Source organism: Egretta garzetta, unplaced genomic scaffold (assembly GCF_000687185.1).
Source record: "Egretta garzetta isolate BGI_Z169 unplaced genomic scaffold, ASM68718v1 scaffold292, whole genome shotgun sequence".
Classification (NCBI taxonomy): Eukaryota; Metazoa; Chordata; class Aves; order Pelecaniformes; family Ardeidae; genus Egretta; species Egretta garzetta.
The window spans coordinates 1,461,747-1,482,237 of record NW_009258789.1 but is presented as its reverse complement, the minus strand read 5'-3'; the positions used below and the strand labels follow the sequence as shown (position 1 = coordinate 1,482,237).

The following is a 20,491-nucleotide window of genomic DNA, read 5'->3' as shown; positions in this document are numbered from 1 at the left end:
ACAAATAAAAATAAATTAGAAGAAAAAAATATTTACAAAGGGTCCTAATTCTTTTCTTTGGATGCTAGCAAACTGCAAGCAAAACATACAGAATACACTCACAAGATCACGTTCAGTTTTGCAACGGCACCAGTGTCCAAATGTGAAAGCTCTGTATGCTACTCAAAGCACTATTACTAACATTGGTCAGCGAGACAGAACTCATGTCATATGATCTCAACAGTAAAGGAATTACTTTGGTATTTCCTTGCATCTGATAACATGCATCTTGTTATGGGACATAGCAGGATGAAAAAAAAAAAATAGAAAAATAAAATAAAATAAAATTGAAATTTAAAAAATAAGGCTTAGGGTACTTACCAAGCAGACAAGTAAAGAGTCTCATCAAGCTATAACTCAGATGAATAGAGGATGTTTGTACAATGGCTTTGCAATGAAGGTGAATAAACCCTAAACAGGGCTGGACAAGCCATGTAAACATGTCATTGACCTGCCAGGAGTAAAGGAAATGTCTTTAAAACAATGCAGGAGTTGCCACATTTCCCCCTGTCCCTCAATTCTCTCTTAATAAAACATAAGGCACCAGAAATTCTCCAGGTCTGCAGAGGGAAGATCAGGAAAGGACCTGTGTGAGGCAGTACTTAAGCAATCACAAAGTCACACCGTCATTATCTGATAATGAATACAAGTTGCTTCTGCCACAGAGCATTGCTCAAGCTAAACTCTAGAAGTCTTAGACAGAAGAAGGATGAGTTCAAAACATTTTGAATCTCCCAGTACTTCCCACATTGCATTTCTAGTACTCATGGCATCTCCAGCTCTCATGCACTTTCCTTGCAACAAGATTTGACATTCATCACTACAAAATAATTTACAACAGCCCCTAGGAGATCTAGGGCCCTCTAAATCATTAAAGTACTTCAAAAAGTTTGATGCTGTGTGCCTGCCTTCAAGTTGCCAAACTGTGAACATCACCTTAAAATTAGTCTTCTAAATCAGACCTACGTAAAAAAGTTAAGTCTCGCACCAGCTCTCTGTGTTCTTCCTGAAGGTTTGGAGGCAGTGTATTCATGTAGGAATCCTTCAGTGGCTTCCAACCCAACTGTTGCGGGTCCATGTAGATCATACCACACCTGGGAAGAGGAAACAACTACGGTACAAGAATAGATACACAAGGTGGGACAGTTAAAATTTGAATGCTTTCACAATGTTACCTGCTGACAGTTGCTGGAGATGCCTCCTCTAAGTCTGCTGGCTCGAAGATTAAACTCATTTTTGAATTCATCTGAATTATTTCACCACTCATTAAGCATAGCTAGAAGAAAACCATCATGTAAACATGATCTAGTCATGTCAGTGCTGATCATCCAGTCAAAGCAATGCCTGTCATAAAATCACTGAACATTCTACTTAGTGTCACTCCTCATTCACTCATTCGCGTTCTCATAACACACGACATTTTCTGATGTTGCCTCAACTTTTTTACACGTTACTGTAATGGCTTGCAGAGACACAGAGAACAATGCTCTATCTTTAAATAACTCTGCAAGGAAAAGCAGTTATGACCAGCAGCTTTTTTTTAGTTAATTTATTTGCTAAGTAATTTAAGCAAGTTCAGTTTTCAGCTACAGAACTGAGTTTATGTATTTCAGTTTCCTAAAAGGGTAAATAAAAAAGCCTCAGTGAACAAACTCTTTTCAGTAAAGTAGGAGCAAGACAAGGCTTCTAGGGAGAAGTAACAGCTTAATATAATCTACTAAATCAACTTACATAATTGGGGAAAAAAGCAATGCTTTTAAGCACATCAGTTTTCCTGAGTCTCACGCTTCCTTTGACTACCATGGTAACAATATTGCTACTACTAAAATAAAGTATGTATATTCAGGGACAAGGTTACTAGCAAAAATTACACTACCTTTTTATTATCATCCAGCACAGTGTTCATGTTCTCTATCCAAACTGCATCCACTGGGCCATCAAAAATAATCCACTTCCGATCATCTGTGGTAGAAGATGCTTGTTCCCTGAAGGCATTTGCAAGAACTCCATCTGTCCACTCATGACTTACAGGATCAAAACTGCCATACAACTGTCCCATAGTAATTGCTTTGGGATTAATAACTTTGTATTCAACAGCAAATTCATCCATGGATTGTGCTATGTAAAAAGACAAATAGGTGAGCTTGAGAATCTGATACGTTAGTTTCATTCAACAACTGAGTACAGAATAAGAAGATCCCTGAGGATCCTACTTTAGCTGCCCAAGACAAAAAACCCCAGACATTGGCAGCTAGGTAGCAATAAATAAGAACTTCTGGTACTTGTACAAGAACAGTACAACGTCCTATGTGCAAAAGCACAGGAAAAAAAGAAAAAGCAGAGCAGAGTAGATTTTATATGTATGAGAGCTACTTAAAATCTCCCTATCAGAGCTAGTTTTCTTCCCCAGAGTATTATGCACAAATACAATGCTTAACAAAATTCATAAAAGCATGAACACATTAGTATGTTTCACTATTCCAGTAAATGCAGACAAAAATACTTCCAGACAAATATACCACACAAAAAATGGTTCAATGACTAGAAACTTTCCAGACGAGAAAGCAGGATACAGGACAATTAACAAGCTGTGCATATCTCTGCAAAAGAAAAACATTAGTATCATAGAATCATAGAATCATAGAATCATAGAATCATAGAATGTTTTGGGTTGGAAGGGACCACTAGAGGTCATCGAGTCCAACCCCCCTGCAGTCAGCAGGGACACCGCCAACTAGATCAGGTTGCTCAGAGCCCCATCCAACCTGGCATAAAATTAGGCATTAGGCATAAAATTAACTACATTTAATGAAAAGTTTGTAGCTGAACAATGTTACCTGCACACAAATCGCCAAGGGCTCCAGCTAGCACTTTGTATGCACAGGTCTTCCCACTCAAAGGATCTCCAACAATCATGAAACCATGGCGCACCAGCATCATTTCGTATATCTGTATTGGTGACAAGAGACTGACTCTTTAATACAGCACAAAAGCAAGCATTATGTGTATGAAACTAGAGTTACCTCTTCTGCACTCAGATGCAACAGGACAAAATATCAATCAAATATCTGCACTTTATTAAGGCTGACCGAAGCATTAACCCAAATTAGAAGGCACTCATATCATTATAGCAATTCTCACTGGTACAGTTTAAGAAGTCATTGCCCCCAGACATCCTCCCTTTCTCCTTGCTAAATGTCATCCCTCAGCTGTAACAGCATCATTGTACAGGGTGTGAGTGCACTAACCAGACACTGCAGATCACAGCCCAGTGTAAAAGCCTAAACTGAAATCAATAGTTACCAATGAAGCTAACACAAAGGGATAGAAACTGCAGTTCTAAGGATCTGTCGTATGACTGGTACCACAGAGGCTGACTTCGGACTGCAAGAGTGGTAACTTCTTCAGTCACCCCATAAGATCTTGCCAGAATTGAAGTCAAAGCCTTCAAACAGAATACCTTCAAATAGACCTGTAAGAACAACTCTTAAGTTTGTTTGTTTTTTTTTTAATCTCAGGTTAAGGCTGGTATTTTCTGCTTTAGCTTAAGATCCTAGGAAGTCAATACTACTGCTATTTAAATGAAAGATAAAGCATGGTTTGCAAAACAGCATAAGCCAAGTCTGAACATAAGCCATGAAGTCTGAACTTCTGTTGGAGGGGCCCTCATGATCCTGCCCCAGGCCACACATTTTTGCCCTTCCCATTACACTGTCACTAGGCTGCACTACTCACAAAAAAAAGTTAAGCATTCTTTGAAAGGTCACTAAGCCTAGTAAATGGGAGACAATGGGAACACAGAGCTAGAGGTAAAGCATAAACAAGAGAGAAATATCACCTCTTCCATTTCTCAAGGAGGCTGTGAGCAGAACTGGGAACTCCCAGTCCAGAGTTCTGCTCACTAGGCTATATCACCTCAGCTAGTAACAGATTCAGTTTAACTTTCTATCCTGAACCGTAAGACCTACAATGTGGATGCACACGTTGGCTCCCTCATAGGCTAGCTGAATTAAAAAAAAAAAATCACTATGAGCAAAGCAGACTTTTACTCTGTGATTTTTACTCAGTAAAAAATGCTGTTTGTAATATTCTATTCATTGATCATGGAAACTATTAGCTATTCACTCATGACACAGACAGTGAATGAAGAGTGCTTCTGCTCTCACAATTTCCTTCCCCAGAAGTAAGTATGTGAAAATAAACCTGAATAATTTTTCCAATGAACCATGGAACTGGTTGAAGACCCATTTTTTTTATATTTTCAGTTAGTGCCTTGACAAACAGGTCATAGTCTGGTGTTGGAAGGACCACTCCAGGAAACAGGTCAGATATGATGCCCTGGTCAGGGAAGACAGAACAGAACATTATTTAAATGTAGATTACAAAAAGGGAAAATTCCCAAAGCATAAAAATCTACAAGTAAAACAATAGTCATACAGGTAACGGGAGCTTAAGAGGAAATGTCCTCAGCTGGACAAAACTAACTTCTAGGCAAACTGCAGCCATGAAGTATTCTGTGTGCATGAGACAGAAACGAGTGCCTGAGCTTTTCATACACACACTGATATTGTAAAAGGAAACTTAACCTTCTTCAAATTTTCCCCAAAAAGTATTATGAGAAAAGATGTGAAAGTGGGTGAAAGATTCAATAGAAGGGTATGTGTTCTGAAACTTCAGAGGAATGACTATGGGTGTGCTTGTACCCTAGCTTTTAGGTCTTTAATACTGATTGCTTTGTAGCTTAACATAGTCTTTATTTTCTATTAAAGCAGCATGCAAACAGAAACTTCATTGTTTTCATTCCAACTTCAAATCTCTAATACCGTAATTTAGTTGTCCACATCTCTCTTGCAGCAGAAAGCCAGAATGCAGACTCCAAAGAATGGTTTCCACCAATGAAACAGCACAGTGACTTTTAGGAAGATATCTTATAAAACATTTTACAGACTAACCTAAAAGGCACCACTGACGGTTTTTCACAACAATACTAACAGAACCAAAGAGTGCATCCAGATCAGTAGACTGAAATAACTCTACACTAATATGGCAGCCTCTAGATCAAACTGTTCTAAATTAAGATAATTGCCTGTTACTGTGGGTTCTTATAATGGACCTCGTCATCACTAAACTTAAATACACCATCCTGATAACTCACCTGAAACAATGGTACATCCTGTGCCAAGAATTTGGCCAAGTTAACATCCAGCAAAGCCCGAAGTAACAATACGCTTTCATTTTCAGTAGGATACTTCAGTTTTAAGTTTCCTGCTGCTGTCAGGACAGATTTAACAGCACGCATTCCGTAATCATAGTGATGCTGAGATGACAGCTGCTCAGAGCACAAACGGTAAGTAGCTACAATTTTCTGGGCAAGACTGTGGATAATAAAATTTCACATGTAGAATGAAAATATTTCACCATGCAAGGAAAATAATTTAAGTACCTATATACACAAAGTAACTGCAGTGATTATCAGATATATCAGCTGATAAGAAGGTTCAAAACACCTAGGAAGCAAAACTGTAGAGTATGCCATGCCAGAGAATGTGTGCGCCATTCAGGAATTCTGTTTGATATTATGATACATTTTCCAAATGATCCTGTGTAGAAGTGCATACCCATCAACATGAGGTGGTAAATGAGAATTGATGATAAAGCAGGAGATTAAAGAGTACTTTCTGGAGAAACAGAACATGGACAGCCTTCCAGAATTATATGCCTCAAACACACATATATGCCTTATAGAGGAATAAGATATATCAGAGGTGGAAAATTCAGTATGTCTTACCTCCGAGAGTCCAAAAATCCCATTGAATAAAGTGAAATTTCTCCAATCAAAGCATAATCTGGAACCATCATGGCAACTGTTCGGAATAGTGCCTGTAAGAAAAAAGTAAGATACAAGCTTAGGCTATGAACTATGGTAATAACTTGCGCTTGTTTTGTAAGAATAGTATCTCTTCATAAATTCATGATTTTCTATACTCTGTATTTCACTTTCATGACTTTAGGAATTATTTGTAACCTCTAAGATTGCATTAGAATTGTTACTAGAACTGTGATCTTATCAAGAGGTTCAAGAGGTCTGTGCTAAGCACAATGTAGGAACATTTGTAGGAACAAATGTTTAGAAAGAGTCACAATCCTAAAGAACTATTAATGGAGGAAAAGGGAGGTGTCATTCATCTCACTTTCATAATAGACAAACTAGCACATGGTGTGTTTAATGTCTTGTAAAAGGCCATGCAAAAAATTGTAGCATAGCTAGGAAAAGAACTAGGGCCATATCAGCCCCTCTGCAGTGTCGCAGCAACTTGCAGAGTTATAATAAATTTAAACTGGGATTTGGATAGCCAAGCCACTGTAAACTAGGAGAATTTCCACTTACAGAGAGCACAGTTAAAGCTGTGAACTGGTATCAGTATGATTAGACTGAGACCTTTCATCTGTGCATTTTGTATAATCCTAAACACTTATGAAAGCTTAGCAAAAAGCACAGCAGAATACACTTGAATGGGCTAGCGTATTATTTGATTGCTGCCTTCCTTTTCTTATTACAATAGACCAGAAGTTGCAAATTGTTCTGTTTAATTTCTAGAAGAAGTCAGGATTCCAGATTTACCTTCAGATTATCAGGCAGCTCTGCCCGTCCAGCATACCCAGGATTCATTGTGATAAACACAGCACAAGTAGGATTAAGAGAGATCTCTGTCCCTTCAAAGATGAATGTTTTGAGTTTGCGAATAATAGCTTGCTGTATGCTAAGTATTTGTTGGGCAACCACAGATAATACTTCAACCTAATACAGACAGAACAGATTGGAAAACGTAAGACACTTGGAGACAACATAAAATGTTTTTGTTTATGTATTTTGATGGCTATATTTGCATTCCTCCCAGTGAAAAAAAATCACCCTGTCTGACAACTGAACCCAAATATTAGCTGTCTATTGAAGTGATCCTCTGAAAGTTAGTGCCACCATTCCCTATTCAACCAATGTAGACGGATCAACAGAGGCTTCTAAAAGCCTCAAAAGGGAAATAACACCTGCCTGAATGTAGACATCTAAGTTAAGTGGACAGGAACTCCCTCTGGAGGCCTCCAAAAGCACTTCCCTTTCACCTCAGACAAAATAAAGAATTTAGGCTCTTCAGAAAGACTGATTCACTCAATGCCCCAAATTGAGGGTAAATGCAAAGAATGGGTAAGGCAGCCTAGGGCCAGTCTTCAGTGTTTTAAAGTATCAAGGTAATAGAATATTGGAAATTGAGAATGCTAACATATGAATCCATTAAAAAACAAGTTACAGCAGACAAATGGAGAAATTAAGGTGTTAAGGATACTAAAACATACGAAATAGTTCTTCATCACATTTCCACATTTACTAGCATTTACTTAATTCTAACTCCATAAACATAACAATAAAACTTATCCAAAGTCATTAGTTACCAAATTAAAACAAACAACCCAACCCACAGAGGAAGACCAAGGAGGGTATTAGATATGTCTGGTTACACAGATAATTAATGAGGTGACTCAGTGACACTCAGATAGTCATCACATGAATTCCTCCACTGGGATTTGTCTGTCTTGTGCTTAAATAGATAAACGCAGCCCCACAGCTGCAGCTTGATTTCTCAAAGAAAAGAGACAGACAGTTCATTGCCAACAAATGAGTGTCACATACAAAAGAAGAGATTGTACAGGAGCATTTTATTCAACTAAAATATCCCAGAAAAACAAGACTTCTGCAATACAGCACAGGTAGGCATGCAGTCCTACAGCAGGCAGCTGAATATCCATCTCTGTGCCAGTGATTATCAAAACAAAGAGGCTATACCACAAATAAAAGTAGAAAATAGGCAATAATGCTCTCATGTCTAAATCAAAAACTTCTTGTATCTTAAAGCTTTATAATTTTATTTGTCAGAGTTAAAATGTTACCTCAATTCTATTGAACTCGTCAAAGCAGGACCATGCACCAGACTGTGCCAGCCCCTTGAAGAACTTGCCCATTGCCTTGTAATCGAGACCATCAGAGCAATTAAAGACCACACACTACAACAAAAACACAGAGAGAACATCTCTCAGTATTAACACAGACTCCACTATAAAATTCTTAGCATCTAAAATGGGAAGGGATTATTATTGCTAATTTTGGATTACAACTCTAGGATGCCATATAGACACAGTCCTAAATATGTGCTTCTTACCACCTATTACTGTGAATAAAGAATAGGTACAGAACAAGCAGTACTTGCTTAAGAATGGGATTTCAAGAAATATCTACATATCCAAACATAAACAATACAAAGAAAAGCACCTGCTTAGCTAGTGCTTTTGCTAGATCTTTTGTTGTTTCTGTTTTGCCAGTCCCAGCAGGTCCTTCTGGAGCACCACCAAGATTTAATTTCAAGGCACCCATTAATGTCCTACAATAAACAAGAACACAGGCATTAGAAATAGTAGTCTTTAATGGCAGATTGTTTCTGAAGGGATGGGTAAGTATTTTCTTATACAGGTTCCCCTGGAAACAACTTACTTGTTTCCTACTGACTTTGCACCTTGCCCTAAAAAAACCAGTATTGTCTCATAACTGATTCCAAATTGTGGAAGTTCGCATTCACCCACTTGGCCTACAAGGAACATCAAGGCTTTTTATTATTTGCATCCACCCTGTATATCCTCAATTACACAAGCAAATGCACAGTGCCATAAGCAAAATTGCAGAGTTTGCAAAACCACACATTTTCCTCAAGTGGCACTCATCTTGACAAGAATCTGAAGCTGGCTTTATAAATGAAGTCAATCTTTAGAAATGGCTGAGAAAGCATAAAGGTTGTTTCATAAACCTGGAAATCTCATTGCTGTCCAAATGATTTTCACACTAAGAGTGAGAACCCGAGATGACCTGTGTCTCCAGGGTTCAACAGAAGTGAAATACCAAATGCCCTTGAATACTTCAGCCTTGGGGGGTGAGGTATTTCCATTTCATCCTCTTGCAAGCAAGTGGAGGAACAGGAAGCTAACTGCATTCAAACATCTGTGAGACTCTATAATTGCCTCATTTATTTTATAGGCAGGCATACCCTACCTGTATGTCTTATTTCAAAGAAATTAATTGACCAGTGCTGCTGTAGAGTTCTTTACCGTTCCAGTACCATGTGATGCCTGCTTTATTCAGAAGCACATTCTTGGGTACAACAGAGACTATTATTCTACTGGTGTAGAAATCCATACATTGTAAATATTTTACCATATTTGGGCAAAGAAGATATCTAAGATTTGCCTCCAAAACCTGCAGGAAAATCTTAGCTGCTAAGGTTCATGCTATTCTTAACTATAATAAACGAAAATAAATATAGATCAATCCAAAATATGAAAGCATTATTCATAGACAACATGACTTTACCTATAACATCGGTCTGTCAATGGGGTTATAACCAGACGTAGAGAATTGCCCAGATATTCATAACCATATTTGGCTTCTGTTGTAATCATTCTCACTATTACATCCTTCTCTTCCCAATAGTATCTCAGCTGAGAAATCCACTGGAAGTCATTCAGATCTGTGATTTTGTCTTCAACCAATTTTGCAACCACATCACGAGCTGCAGAGACAAATTATTTGAAAAATCTAAACACTTCTACTATGTTAATTTACTTAAAATAATGTATAAGTAAACTATGAGTAACATTTACTTATAGCTATGTAAATCAACATTTAGAGTAGTAGGCTGGAATCTGCATCTGTTTTGCATAGGGAATCAGCTTAATTTGATCTAGATTCCAGTGCCTGTTCTGAGTAGATGGGAGATAGTTGTGCAGGACTGAGCAATCTCCATTTGGCCAAAGACATTGCGCAATAGATCTGTAAAGGTTGTTTGAAGTTAGAGAAAGCATTTTAGCTGCCTCTTTGAAATAGTTCACCCAACTAACGATAGCACACTGCCCCAGATGTAACAAGAGTACCAGCAACTGCACATTTACCATGCACATCAATGACGGTAAGAGCTCCAAGGGTCAGCCGGGCTCCACTGGACAGCTTTCCTCTCACTAACTCAACAATGTCCCCAATTTGTAGATTGCTCTTCTCCAAGAAATCCTGTCACAGAAGCAGAACACAGGCATTAATGCAATGCTGTAGCTAGCAGTTCCTAGGATCCCATCGGTGCAGTCATTGGAGACAGCCCTTCCAACAAAACATAACAACGGAAGTCCTAGCACTACACAAACATTCATATACTGCCATTTTACTATGAACACTTCAAAAAACTTTATGGCCTGAAAATAGTGTAAGTAGAAATCTTTATCTTTCTTCTATTAGAAATGACAAAACTACAATATGAGATGAGCAGATTCTCTCTGTTGGGTAAATTTGGATTAGATTTCTTCTGTAAATTAGCACCTCAAAGTAAATGAGAGCAAGCCCCTGCTAAGACACAAGAAATAAGGAAATAGAAAATAAAGCACACAGCATAAGTAAACTGTAATATGTTGTTGACCGAGGACCTTCTTTTCTAGAAAGAGCTTTGTCTTACTAAACACTAAACTTTGATTAATTAATAGGAAAGGAGAAGAAAATCTTACTAGTAAAGTTCCTTTCCTTATAGCCTCAGACACTTCTTCAGTCCAGTAAATGGATGAAACGCAAATAACCACCTGTCCAGGCCACTGAAGTACCCACGTTTTTCGAGGAACCTTAAACAAAAAGATCAATTCCAGACACAGAAAGGCATATAAACACATTAGCTTATGGCACTTCTAAGAATTATTTTCCCCAAATTTCTTTTGTCTAATGCTGTAAATAAATGAGCATCAGCACAGAAAGCTTTCATACTTTTTCTTCAAGAAATTCAGAGTTAAAACTTCAAACTGGTACTACTGAACAAGAAGAGCTGGATTCCACTTAGCTTCAAGTATGTTTCCCTGGTTAAGAATTTTAGCAACCTGTTCATGTACGTTTGCTTGTGAAATCTGTTTTATACTATAATTCAAGAACAATTACCTTGATATATCCTCTTATGCCATCTTGCAGAACTTCTCTTACACTGGCCAGCATCATTTCCTCTACTTGCAAAAGCCATTTTTCTACCATGCCCTTTGAAAAAGAAAAACAGTTAAGAGTCAATACACATTTCCTGATTATATTCCTCTTGAAAGGCAAATTCTTTGAAATGTGTTAGGCTTAAATATGCTTTCTTCTGATCTAGATGTGGTACATTGGAGAAAGAAAGGTCAATATTTCCCAAATTCAGATAGACACTACCGCAGTTTAGCACTGTCTGAGGGCAGGTAAATCAAGCTAACTCTAAAGACAATCCACTTGAAGAAACAGCTGGATGCATTTCATATAAGCATAAACCAAAAACGCAGATCACAGCTTGCATGGTCAGGGCATCTTTTGTTCCTGAAGGATTAAGAAAAAAAAAAGGGAATCCGTAACTCACAACATGCCCCATTTCTTTTTGGTTACCAGACAGCAATTTAGTTCCCAACCTTCACATTCAGAATAGCAGAAAAAGCTGGAACTGAGATACTTTTCAGAACTTATAAACTTGAAGACTATAACAGTGCAATTGTGCTGACCTCATTTTAATTTAAACAATCTTGTAATTATCTTATATTCACAGGGTACCATTATACCTTAAAGTTCAATTTTTATTGTGAATCACTACTAGCTTTAGCAAACCAGTGTGAGTTACTCCTTGCATATACCAATGGGAGGCATTAGTAGTGTGGGAGTAGAGTAACTGTGGAGAGATCCCATAGTTTAAGAACAATCACTCCTTCCCTTTGTCATCCTGCCATCCTCTACACTGGCCCTGCTCCTCCCTGGCTTTCTACAGCCACTGAATAACGCAGGTCTAATAAGCCTAATAAAACAATATTCAAATGGTGCTCTTGCCCTCATAGGACTTTGTGTGCAAAGAAGGCAGACAGTATCTTTACTTGCCTAGCTGCTACTATTTCTACTCAGCCCCCTATTGAAATAATGCTCTGACTCTTCACTACCAGTCACTCATCTTTTCCCTCATTCCTCTCCGTTTCAGCCATGCTGTGCAATGTTGCATACATATGTATATAGAGAGCTTGGTTTTTATAAATATATATGTGTGTGTGTATATATATCTATATATTATCTATCTATCTACATCTTAAAAGCAGTAGGTGCATAAAGCTGCACAAAAGTACCTAGAGAAATTGACCCAAAAAGTTGTATGCCTTACTCCTTTTTGTAGGAACCCCTTTTTGTTCTAGTGTACCAGTCTGCACTTTCACTTCCTAAACACCTTTCATGATCTGACCCTAAATGTTTTAAAACTCATTCCCCCAAAACCATACACTTTAGGCAAAGTATTAATTTAATATCATATAGTAAAAAAAAAAAAAGAAAAACATTACTTTTGCATTCGCTGGATAGATTTTATCTATAAAAGGAACAATTTCTTTCTCTGAACTGATCATGCCTATGATCTCCAGATCGTCTGTGAACTCCAGTTTAGCGATTCCTTCAAAACACTTCTTTAAATGTGGTTGTACTCGAAGGGGATCCTTTGTTTCAGACAGTATTTCAAGCAGCTCATCATTAGACAGGAAAAAGAATCTGTTAGAAAAATACAATTAATGAACATGTACTTTCCAAACATGAAAACTGTTATTAATAATCTACTATATGCAAAATAAATTGAATTGGTTTTATTGTTGCTTAGGACACTAGTGTAACAAAGAGGAAATTATTATCTCAAACCCCTTCCTTAAGCAATTTTTAACATTATAAAACTCATCACTCCTTTTCAGAATATTAATATGACCATCGTTTTATGCAGAGGAAGAAAGAAGGTTCTCAAACTCACACTGGAAAGACCAGATATATCTTTGCAGCCAATAAAGACCTTGTAAAAACATATATGATTATGAGGAATGGGATTCTGTAACTCTTATGTATCACACACCTCTGCACAACTAAAGAGGGTACAGCAGAGACATAATTGCAAATCAGCCACGGGGAGGTAGCCAGTTCCTTAAATAATGTGTTCCTAATCATAAGTTTATACTGTGCTAGACGGATTTTGCCTCCCCACCTCTGCCTGTCCCTGACATTGCAAATTTAACGGGAGCTGAGGAAAATGAATGATGACTAGAAAAAAGAACAAGTTTTCATTCAAATAAAGACTTTTCAGCTCAGTAGAAATGGTCTGAAAGAGCTTATGCCTTTTGTCTCTAACTTAGGCCTGTTTAACTTATTTACCTTGGGAAAAATAATCTTTTCTTCTCCAAGTAAGTATTCAACCCTTTTTGAATGTCTTCTAAGAGAGCATTTGCTTCCTGAAGTCTGTCTAACATCATGGGTTGTTCAGTTGCTACAAGTACCTTCGTGTCTTTCACCTTTATAAAAACAAATGCACAGCAAAATGGATAAAAGGTTGGAACATGTTTGTATGTTAAAATTGTTATCAATCACATATGTTGCAGGAAGCTAAAAAGCTAGATATTCTTCTCTGTAGTATGCCTTCATGTATGTATTGTTTGATAGTTCTGCTTTTTCAGACTGTCAGTTTTACCAATTTGAACTTTACAGACAATAATGCAACAAGAAAATACCCACAGGAATTAAACTCTTAAGCACTTTCTCCTGTGTGTGGGCTTGCTACGTTTTTTCCATTCACAAGTAGGTTCTGTCAAACAGAGCCACAGTCCATGACAATTATTCTCTTGCCATCTAGGCTGCATTTTTTTTTTCTTTCTGATAACATTCCTCTCAACTTGGAAGGATACACCTATTTCAGAACAGGCTTCATCGTTCACAGTCTGACCTGTTAGACAGGTCTCAACTTCTATTTTGTTACACTGATTATTTCAGCATCTTTAGCACACAGTCACACACTCACAAGGTTTTTGACAAACTACTCAGCTCACACTACCACTAAGTATCTGGCTTCTTACCCAATATCTTAGTTATTGGGAACTAAACTGGATACCCAATTGCATTTACTATCCCCATTATCTTACCCTGACACACTACCATCTCAGTATGTATTCACCAAAGTTTTGAATAACCATGCCACCACATATCAGAGAACAATCACATGCAAAAAAAAAGCCATTTAATTGCTCTAATAATGTGTAAGCCTTAAAAGCCTAATCCAAAAAACTAACTGCATCCAGAGGAGGCTTTCAACAAATTGTCAGCAAACGCTGAAGCAGACCCTGAAAGCACAAATCATTCATCTTTCTCCCTAATTCTAACCATTTAACCATACAACAGCCAGAAAATTTAGAATTAAAATGTTACAATCTCTAATTCATCCCACAATATCCAGCCTTTACAGAAATCTCAAAGCAATAACGACATAACTTACCACTTTAACTGCAAGACTAGATTTTGCAGGCTTTAGTAAAGGATTTTCCACTTCGTATTTTACCTTCTTGTGACTTAAATACAAGTATCTAACTCCAGAAAAGCTAGTATATCTTCATCATAGTAATAATCGTGTTACCAGATGTGCGTAAAAATACACGATTTATTAAATGCAAGTACTTACCACTTGTGCCATAATGTCTTTCCAGTATGTATCCACAACCCCAAACTTTCTGCCCTCTTCAGGCATTTGAGCTATAATGTCTTCTGAACTAAAAATTGGTTCCAAATACAACCATGTTGCCTGACATTTTAACCAGCTATCTAGAATATCTTGCATTAAACACAGCTTATTTTCCCAAGCCTGTAACGAAAGCATTTAATATTTAAGCAAAATTGTATCAAGAATTATTCTACACTAAGGAATCAAAGAACATGAGTTGCCTGGCTTACAAAAAAAAAAAAAAAAAAAAAAGAAAAAGAAAAAAGAAAAAACCCACGATTGAACAATTCTAAGAGAGGGAGAAACTTTATTTTAAAAAGCCCCAAACACTAATAAACATCTGATTATTTCTTATAAACAATAGATGGATTCTTTCACTAGCACTTTTCATAGCAGGTTGCGAGAGAACTATCTAAGTGCAGAGATGACTAGCATGCCAACCCAGAATCTATTCTTTTAATTCTACTTGTGTTTCCTATCTTGTCATCAATGAAAGTATAAAAGCTTAATAAGGTATTCAGCAGACTGACTAAATGTCAATTCACAGGCCCTATATACAGTGGGTTCAATCTTTGCCCTCTCCCCCCCCCAAAAAAAACCTATTTCATGCAACTCTAGCAGTACAAGTCAGTATTAAAACCAAGAGAGATTCTCTCTGAATAAAGAATTCCAGATAGCATTGCTTTTGTGACTTCGACAGTCTATAGTTTAAAGGATATGCAAGGGAATGTATTGCACAGAGAAAACACAGCCAGCAGGAGGTACATGGAGATTGTTAAGATAGCTCTATATTAATTATTCCCTTTCATTTCACCAGCTCTACTGGAAAGCAGAACTCAGCTTTACCTATGATTTGGCTGAAGTCCACAGGAAAGGATAGAATTTAGGTCTTAGCAGGGCTTACAAATCATTGCTATTAGGCCAGAAAAAGCGATATTAAATACTGATAGGAAAGAAGTCTCTGCTTTCTGCATAAGCTTCCTATTAGAAATTCACCATCTTTAACAAAGATCAGATGTTTACAAAATAGTAGGACAGCCAACAAAAAAGACTTTGAAACCGTTATGGATTATGCCGATACCAGAGGATTACAAATAAATTACCTCTCATAACTGACAGAACTATGTCTTTTTACACAATGCAGCAGGATTTGTTTAAATCAACTGACCCATTCCCAAGAAATTCAACTGAAATTTCTTTAGCTGTAAAGCAAGCTTTGCATACCTTTGTCTGGAAACCATTAGTTCAAAGCTCTCAAAGAAAAATATGAATGTGTGTTCTTAGAAACAGTTAAAAAATATGTAACTTCTTGTCACGCCAAAAATACCTTAAAGCACTTAGGGAAAGCATATTATGAGACAGACAATCTCAATCAAACCAGCTTTTCCTTACCCGGCATTCAGCTTCTATTGGTTTGATGAAGGGAGAGCCACACATTGTCTGAGTCTTAACAATGTGATCATCTAGCAAAAGCTGGATGTCATCAATTGCTGACAGGATGCTCGTGTTCTGTAAACACATCATATTTTGATAAGGCAAATAGTAGTTGCTTTATTTCACTGCTCTTCAACTTCACCCTCATTCAGCTTCCTGTTTCCCCCTTCTCTGTGATGGCAGAAGCTAAGAAAGAAGCAAGGCATTAAGAAAGCCTGCAACATGTTTGAAGATACAAAATGGTACCTTCACTGCGCATCTGTTTCAAAGGTCAAGGTTTGTGAATGGGAAGCTAGCCAGGGATGCTAGTGACTTCTGACTCAATCTTTTGAGATGCATGTGGTTCTCGTTTCTTCTGGGCAAGTTAAAAATCACACTACTGTCCAGCTTTCCATACAACACTGCAGAAGCTCTTGGGCTTGCAGATTTGTTAGGATGAGTATGCTGAGATCACAAGTTATCCAGATACTAAAGTCCAAATATAAGGATATGTAGTAATGGAGACATTTGCCCAGGCTCTGAGGTATGATACCACTTTCCATCATGCCACAATGAATCAGCAGTAACTTTCGTCTAATATTTCTCAACTGGCATTTGGAGTCAAAGTAATTCTTTTCAACAATATATATATTGATTTGGTGTTTACTCACAGTATCCCTGTATTTCACCAGACTGAACTGCACATTGACCCACTCTAATTTCATTTTCTCTATTGATTTCTCTAAGGAATACTCCTTACTTGCAGCTGCTCCAATAGGTTCCAGCCTAAATTGAAATGAAACATATCATTGAAATGTTTTTGCAACATAGCTGAAGAGTAAAAAAGAGCAGTTGTAGGTAGAGTTGCATATCAGACTACCTTTCATATGGATTTGTTAATAACAACATAGACTCTTATTCAGGGTATATTTTTGCAATTTCAGGCTTACCAAGTTAGAGACATTAGTATTAATTTGGAGAAAAATTACAGACACAGAATTCTGAATGTGTAATTAAGTGCTTTAGGAATATTATTCTGTTTTTTGGTGCCTTGTGCTACAAGAACAACTGACAGTTCCATCCATAGCTTGATAAAACACAGCTGAGTTTACAGCAGGGTCTAACACCATGCAAAAAAACCCCAAACAAATATTTCATAGCTGATATATGAAATACAGTGATTGTTTTAAAAAAAGAGATTAGAGTAAGCTTCTTACTGATCAATGTATCTTGAGAGTTCAAATTCCAATATGTTTTTAAGAGTAGTAGTTTCATCAGGTCTGATCTCACATCCTACAATCTCACTAATCTGAAAATAAAGTATGAAATAAAATCCATTATCAAGATGCATGTTTGTAACAGACTTCTCAAGCAGCAAGAAATAAATGCTAAAGAAGTATTAATGCAATCCCCCAATTTGCTTTTCCAACATAAATTATTATTTCAAAGAAGCTCCTGCCTGTACCATTACAAATTTCAAAACTGGATCTATTATGTGACAGGATAAAGGATCTTCTTATTGTGAAATACAGAACTATTAACTGTATTTCACAGTATGGAATATATGGAATAGTATATTGAACTGTCAGTTTCTGTGGTAGAATAATCCCACAGTTAAAGTACCTGCTCCCAATGTCTCTCCTTCATTCCATGATTGCAGGCAATTGCCAGGACAGGAAGATGCTGTTTAAATTTATCAAGCTTATATTTCATAGTTTCTGCTAAGCGTCTAGGCCCAGCCAAATCTGGAAAACTCTTACTGAGCTTGTACATAGTCCTCCACATATTTCCAATTTCCTCAGTAATCTTATCAGCATTCAACTTTTGGAGAGATCCTGAATACAACAGTATAAAAAAAAAAAACACAGCAGGCACATCAGCACAAGGAGATTGCCAGGGTGGTTTATTTACAGGTATTAATAATAATTCTCCTTTAACTGGAAATCAATTGTGTTACAGAAAAAAAAATCTTAATGCAAAATCCAAGTCAACAGCTGTGTATCACATGGCTTAACAGTATTTATTTCTTCAAAATTATTTCCTCACAACTAATAAACCCCTTCAGCTTCTACTTAACTAACTGAAAATGACATGTTTCATCAAATGAACACCAAAGCCTCACCATTCATCCATTCCTCAGATTTGGTATGGAAATTATATGCTGTTATCCAAAGTTGCTCAAAGGGTTGTTTGTTTGCAATTATAGTTTGTAGTAGAGGAAATTGACTCTTCTCCCGCTCAAGTAACTCCTCCTCTTTATTAATAGCCTTTAAGAAGGGAAGGAGGGGAGGGAAAAAAAAAATCATCATCTTATTTCCATAAAAAATTCCTACTGTTGTTTAAACTTCTAAATAGGTAATTTTTACATGTCTTAAAGTCAGCCAGATTTGTAGATTGAGGCCTGTGGATTTTAGCTAAATAAGGTAACTGTGTTAACTGTATTCTTGAAAATTCCCCTAGTTATTTGTTGGTATCTTTTACTACTCAAATAACTTTAAAAATCTGTATCTATTTTAGAAATAGATAATGTACATTGGCATTCAGTGAAACCAAGGCTCACAAGTTACCAACCCACTTTGAAACCTGGATGTAAGCTCCTCAGTCACATAGGCTTATAGGAATTTTTTTACTTGTGATTTTTTTTTTCTATTACAGAAACATCTGAGAGCTCCAACCAAAACAGGCATTAACTGCTGTGCTCATTCATGGTAAGGTATTGTCTTTGTGCAAAAGACCTTACAGCATGAATCAATGTGCAAAGATTTAGATTTTTTAAAAGTATTGCCTTCTTCATTTTACAGGCAGGGAGGTGAAGCACAGAGAAATGCTGTCTGAAACACAGACACTGAAATCAGATTGAGTCCCAAGTCTGTGCTTTTACAATGCCAAGAGACCTTTCATAAAACTTTCAATCATCCAATGTGAGATGCAGGCAGAGACACTTAAAGATGCACATTCCAAGATGATTTTTAATTTCATGTATTTACTAAACTGATTGTCATGTCATTTAAATTGTGAGCATATACTCCTCATTGTGATCATGTATTAAGAAACTTAACTACTTATTTTGATCTACCTATAGCAACATATCAGTGCTGTTAATTCACACTAATTAAATACACTAGACACCTTTAAATCAGATTAAGAGAGTTGATATATAGGACTAGCAATTTATCTAAATCCTAAACTCATTTAATTGGTTCAATTTTCTCGTTTGAGTAGGACTTAATTAAAATCTTGATCTTTAAGGCTCTATATATGCAGAAATCTCACTGTCTCACTGTGATTTAGAAGATTAATTAAACCTCACAATGTCTGTGAGATCTCTCAAAGGTAACCATTCTCATTTCCCAGCAGAGGCACAGCTAAAATAAACTACTCAGCCTAGAACTATACAGTACACTGGATGGAGAGCCCTGAATAGAATCTAAGAATCTTGGCCTTCAGTTTCCTTCTAGCATCTGAAACTTCCCTTTCTGTGATATAACACTATTTAATGCCTATAGGCAACTTCTGGAAGTGATACAAACAGTTGAAAACATTTGGTTTTAACTAGAGGACAAGCAGAGGGACTGAAAGAGAACATGGCTCCAGCAGCACAAACCACAGTTCAGAGAAAACGCCGCCTCCCTAACATTATTCTCCTCCCAAATCTGCCAGAAGGATTCCATTTTCTGTGGAATCCTGCTACTACTGACTGCTTGGAAACACTGAAATTTAGTATTTCAAGTTTAAAAACTCCCTGAACTTTTTTTCAAAAAAAAATAAATATGTTTTTCAGCTCAGCAGTAGGGAAAACTCAGCATAGAGGGACAAGAAGATATTTGCCACATGTTTGTGAATTTGGAAATTTTAAAGCCATCTTGACAAAGTATGCACAGAAACATGAAAAAAAAAAAAAAGAAAAAAACAGGAACCAAACTTTTGCTCATTTAACACATCGCAACCCACTCCATACTTGACTAATAAATACTAACCTCAAATTCTGTTAGTGCATTATCTAGATTCTTATTTAACTCTTTAAATTTCTCAGCATTGTTCTTCATTTCTTCTACAGTCATGACATCCCGCTTTTTGTAGCCTTCTACTTCTCTATTATAACCTTCAAGAGTTTCCTTAAACTGAGAACACCTGAGGTAAAGATAGCTCAGGTAATATGACATTCTGTTTCATTACTTTCCACGTTTCAAGTATTTTATTAATTATAACAGGCACTGTCAAATGAAATCTGATCTCAATACTAGTGTAAAGTAAACACGGATGCCAGTGAAAGCCCATTAGTCAGTTATATCACACACACAGAACCACCGAATGCTTTGGGTTGGAAGGGACCTTTAAAGATCACCTAGTCCAATACTATGCAGTTCACAGGATTAGAATTCAAGGATCATTTTTGAACCTCTCAATTGATTTAGTTCACTTAGATTTGCGACCTTTACTACCTGGAGTAAATA

The 20,491-nt window shown here is 36.9% G+C and overlaps 1 protein-coding gene across 1 annotated transcript in view; it reads right to left on the bottom strand.

Moving 5' to 3' along the window:
- Window positions 1–20,491, bottom strand: part of DNAH3 (dynein axonemal heavy chain 3) — a 60,524-nt gene that overhangs the window by 23,153 nt on the left and 16,880 nt on the right. The window contains exons 15-38 of the mRNA XM_035889227.1: window positions 20,015–20,168; window positions 18,160–18,304; window positions 17,661–17,872; window positions 17,255–17,346; window positions 16,709–16,823; window positions 16,017–16,133; window positions 14,586–14,765; window positions 13,292–13,428; window positions 12,445–12,646; window positions 11,048–11,140; window positions 10,630–10,740; window positions 10,030–10,144; window positions 9,452–9,650; window positions 8,363–8,471; window positions 7,984–8,097; window positions 6,662–6,838; window positions 5,828–5,919; window positions 5,195–5,414; window positions 4,243–4,377; window positions 2,877–2,988; window positions 1,916–2,157; window positions 1,215–1,315; window positions 1,028–1,133; window positions 361–490 (exon numbers count right to left, since the gene is read on the bottom strand). Coding sequence (XP_035745120.1) covers window positions 361–490; window positions 1,028–1,133; window positions 1,215–1,315; window positions 1,916–2,157; window positions 2,877–2,988; window positions 4,243–4,377; window positions 5,195–5,414; window positions 5,828–5,919; window positions 6,662–6,838; window positions 7,984–8,097; window positions 8,363–8,471; window positions 9,452–9,650; window positions 10,030–10,144; window positions 10,630–10,740; window positions 11,048–11,140; window positions 12,445–12,646; window positions 13,292–13,428; window positions 14,586–14,765; window positions 16,017–16,133; window positions 16,709–16,823; window positions 17,255–17,346; window positions 17,661–17,872; window positions 18,160–18,304; window positions 20,015–20,168 — 3,410 coding nt within the window. The remainder of the gene's footprint in view (window positions 1–360; window positions 491–1,027; window positions 1,134–1,214; window positions 1,316–1,915; window positions 2,158–2,876; window positions 2,989–4,242; window positions 4,378–5,194; window positions 5,415–5,827; window positions 5,920–6,661; window positions 6,839–7,983; window positions 8,098–8,362; window positions 8,472–9,451; window positions 9,651–10,029; window positions 10,145–10,629; window positions 10,741–11,047; window positions 11,141–12,444; window positions 12,647–13,291; window positions 13,429–14,585; window positions 14,766–16,016; window positions 16,134–16,708; window positions 16,824–17,254; window positions 17,347–17,660; window positions 17,873–18,159; window positions 18,305–20,014; window positions 20,169–20,491) is intronic.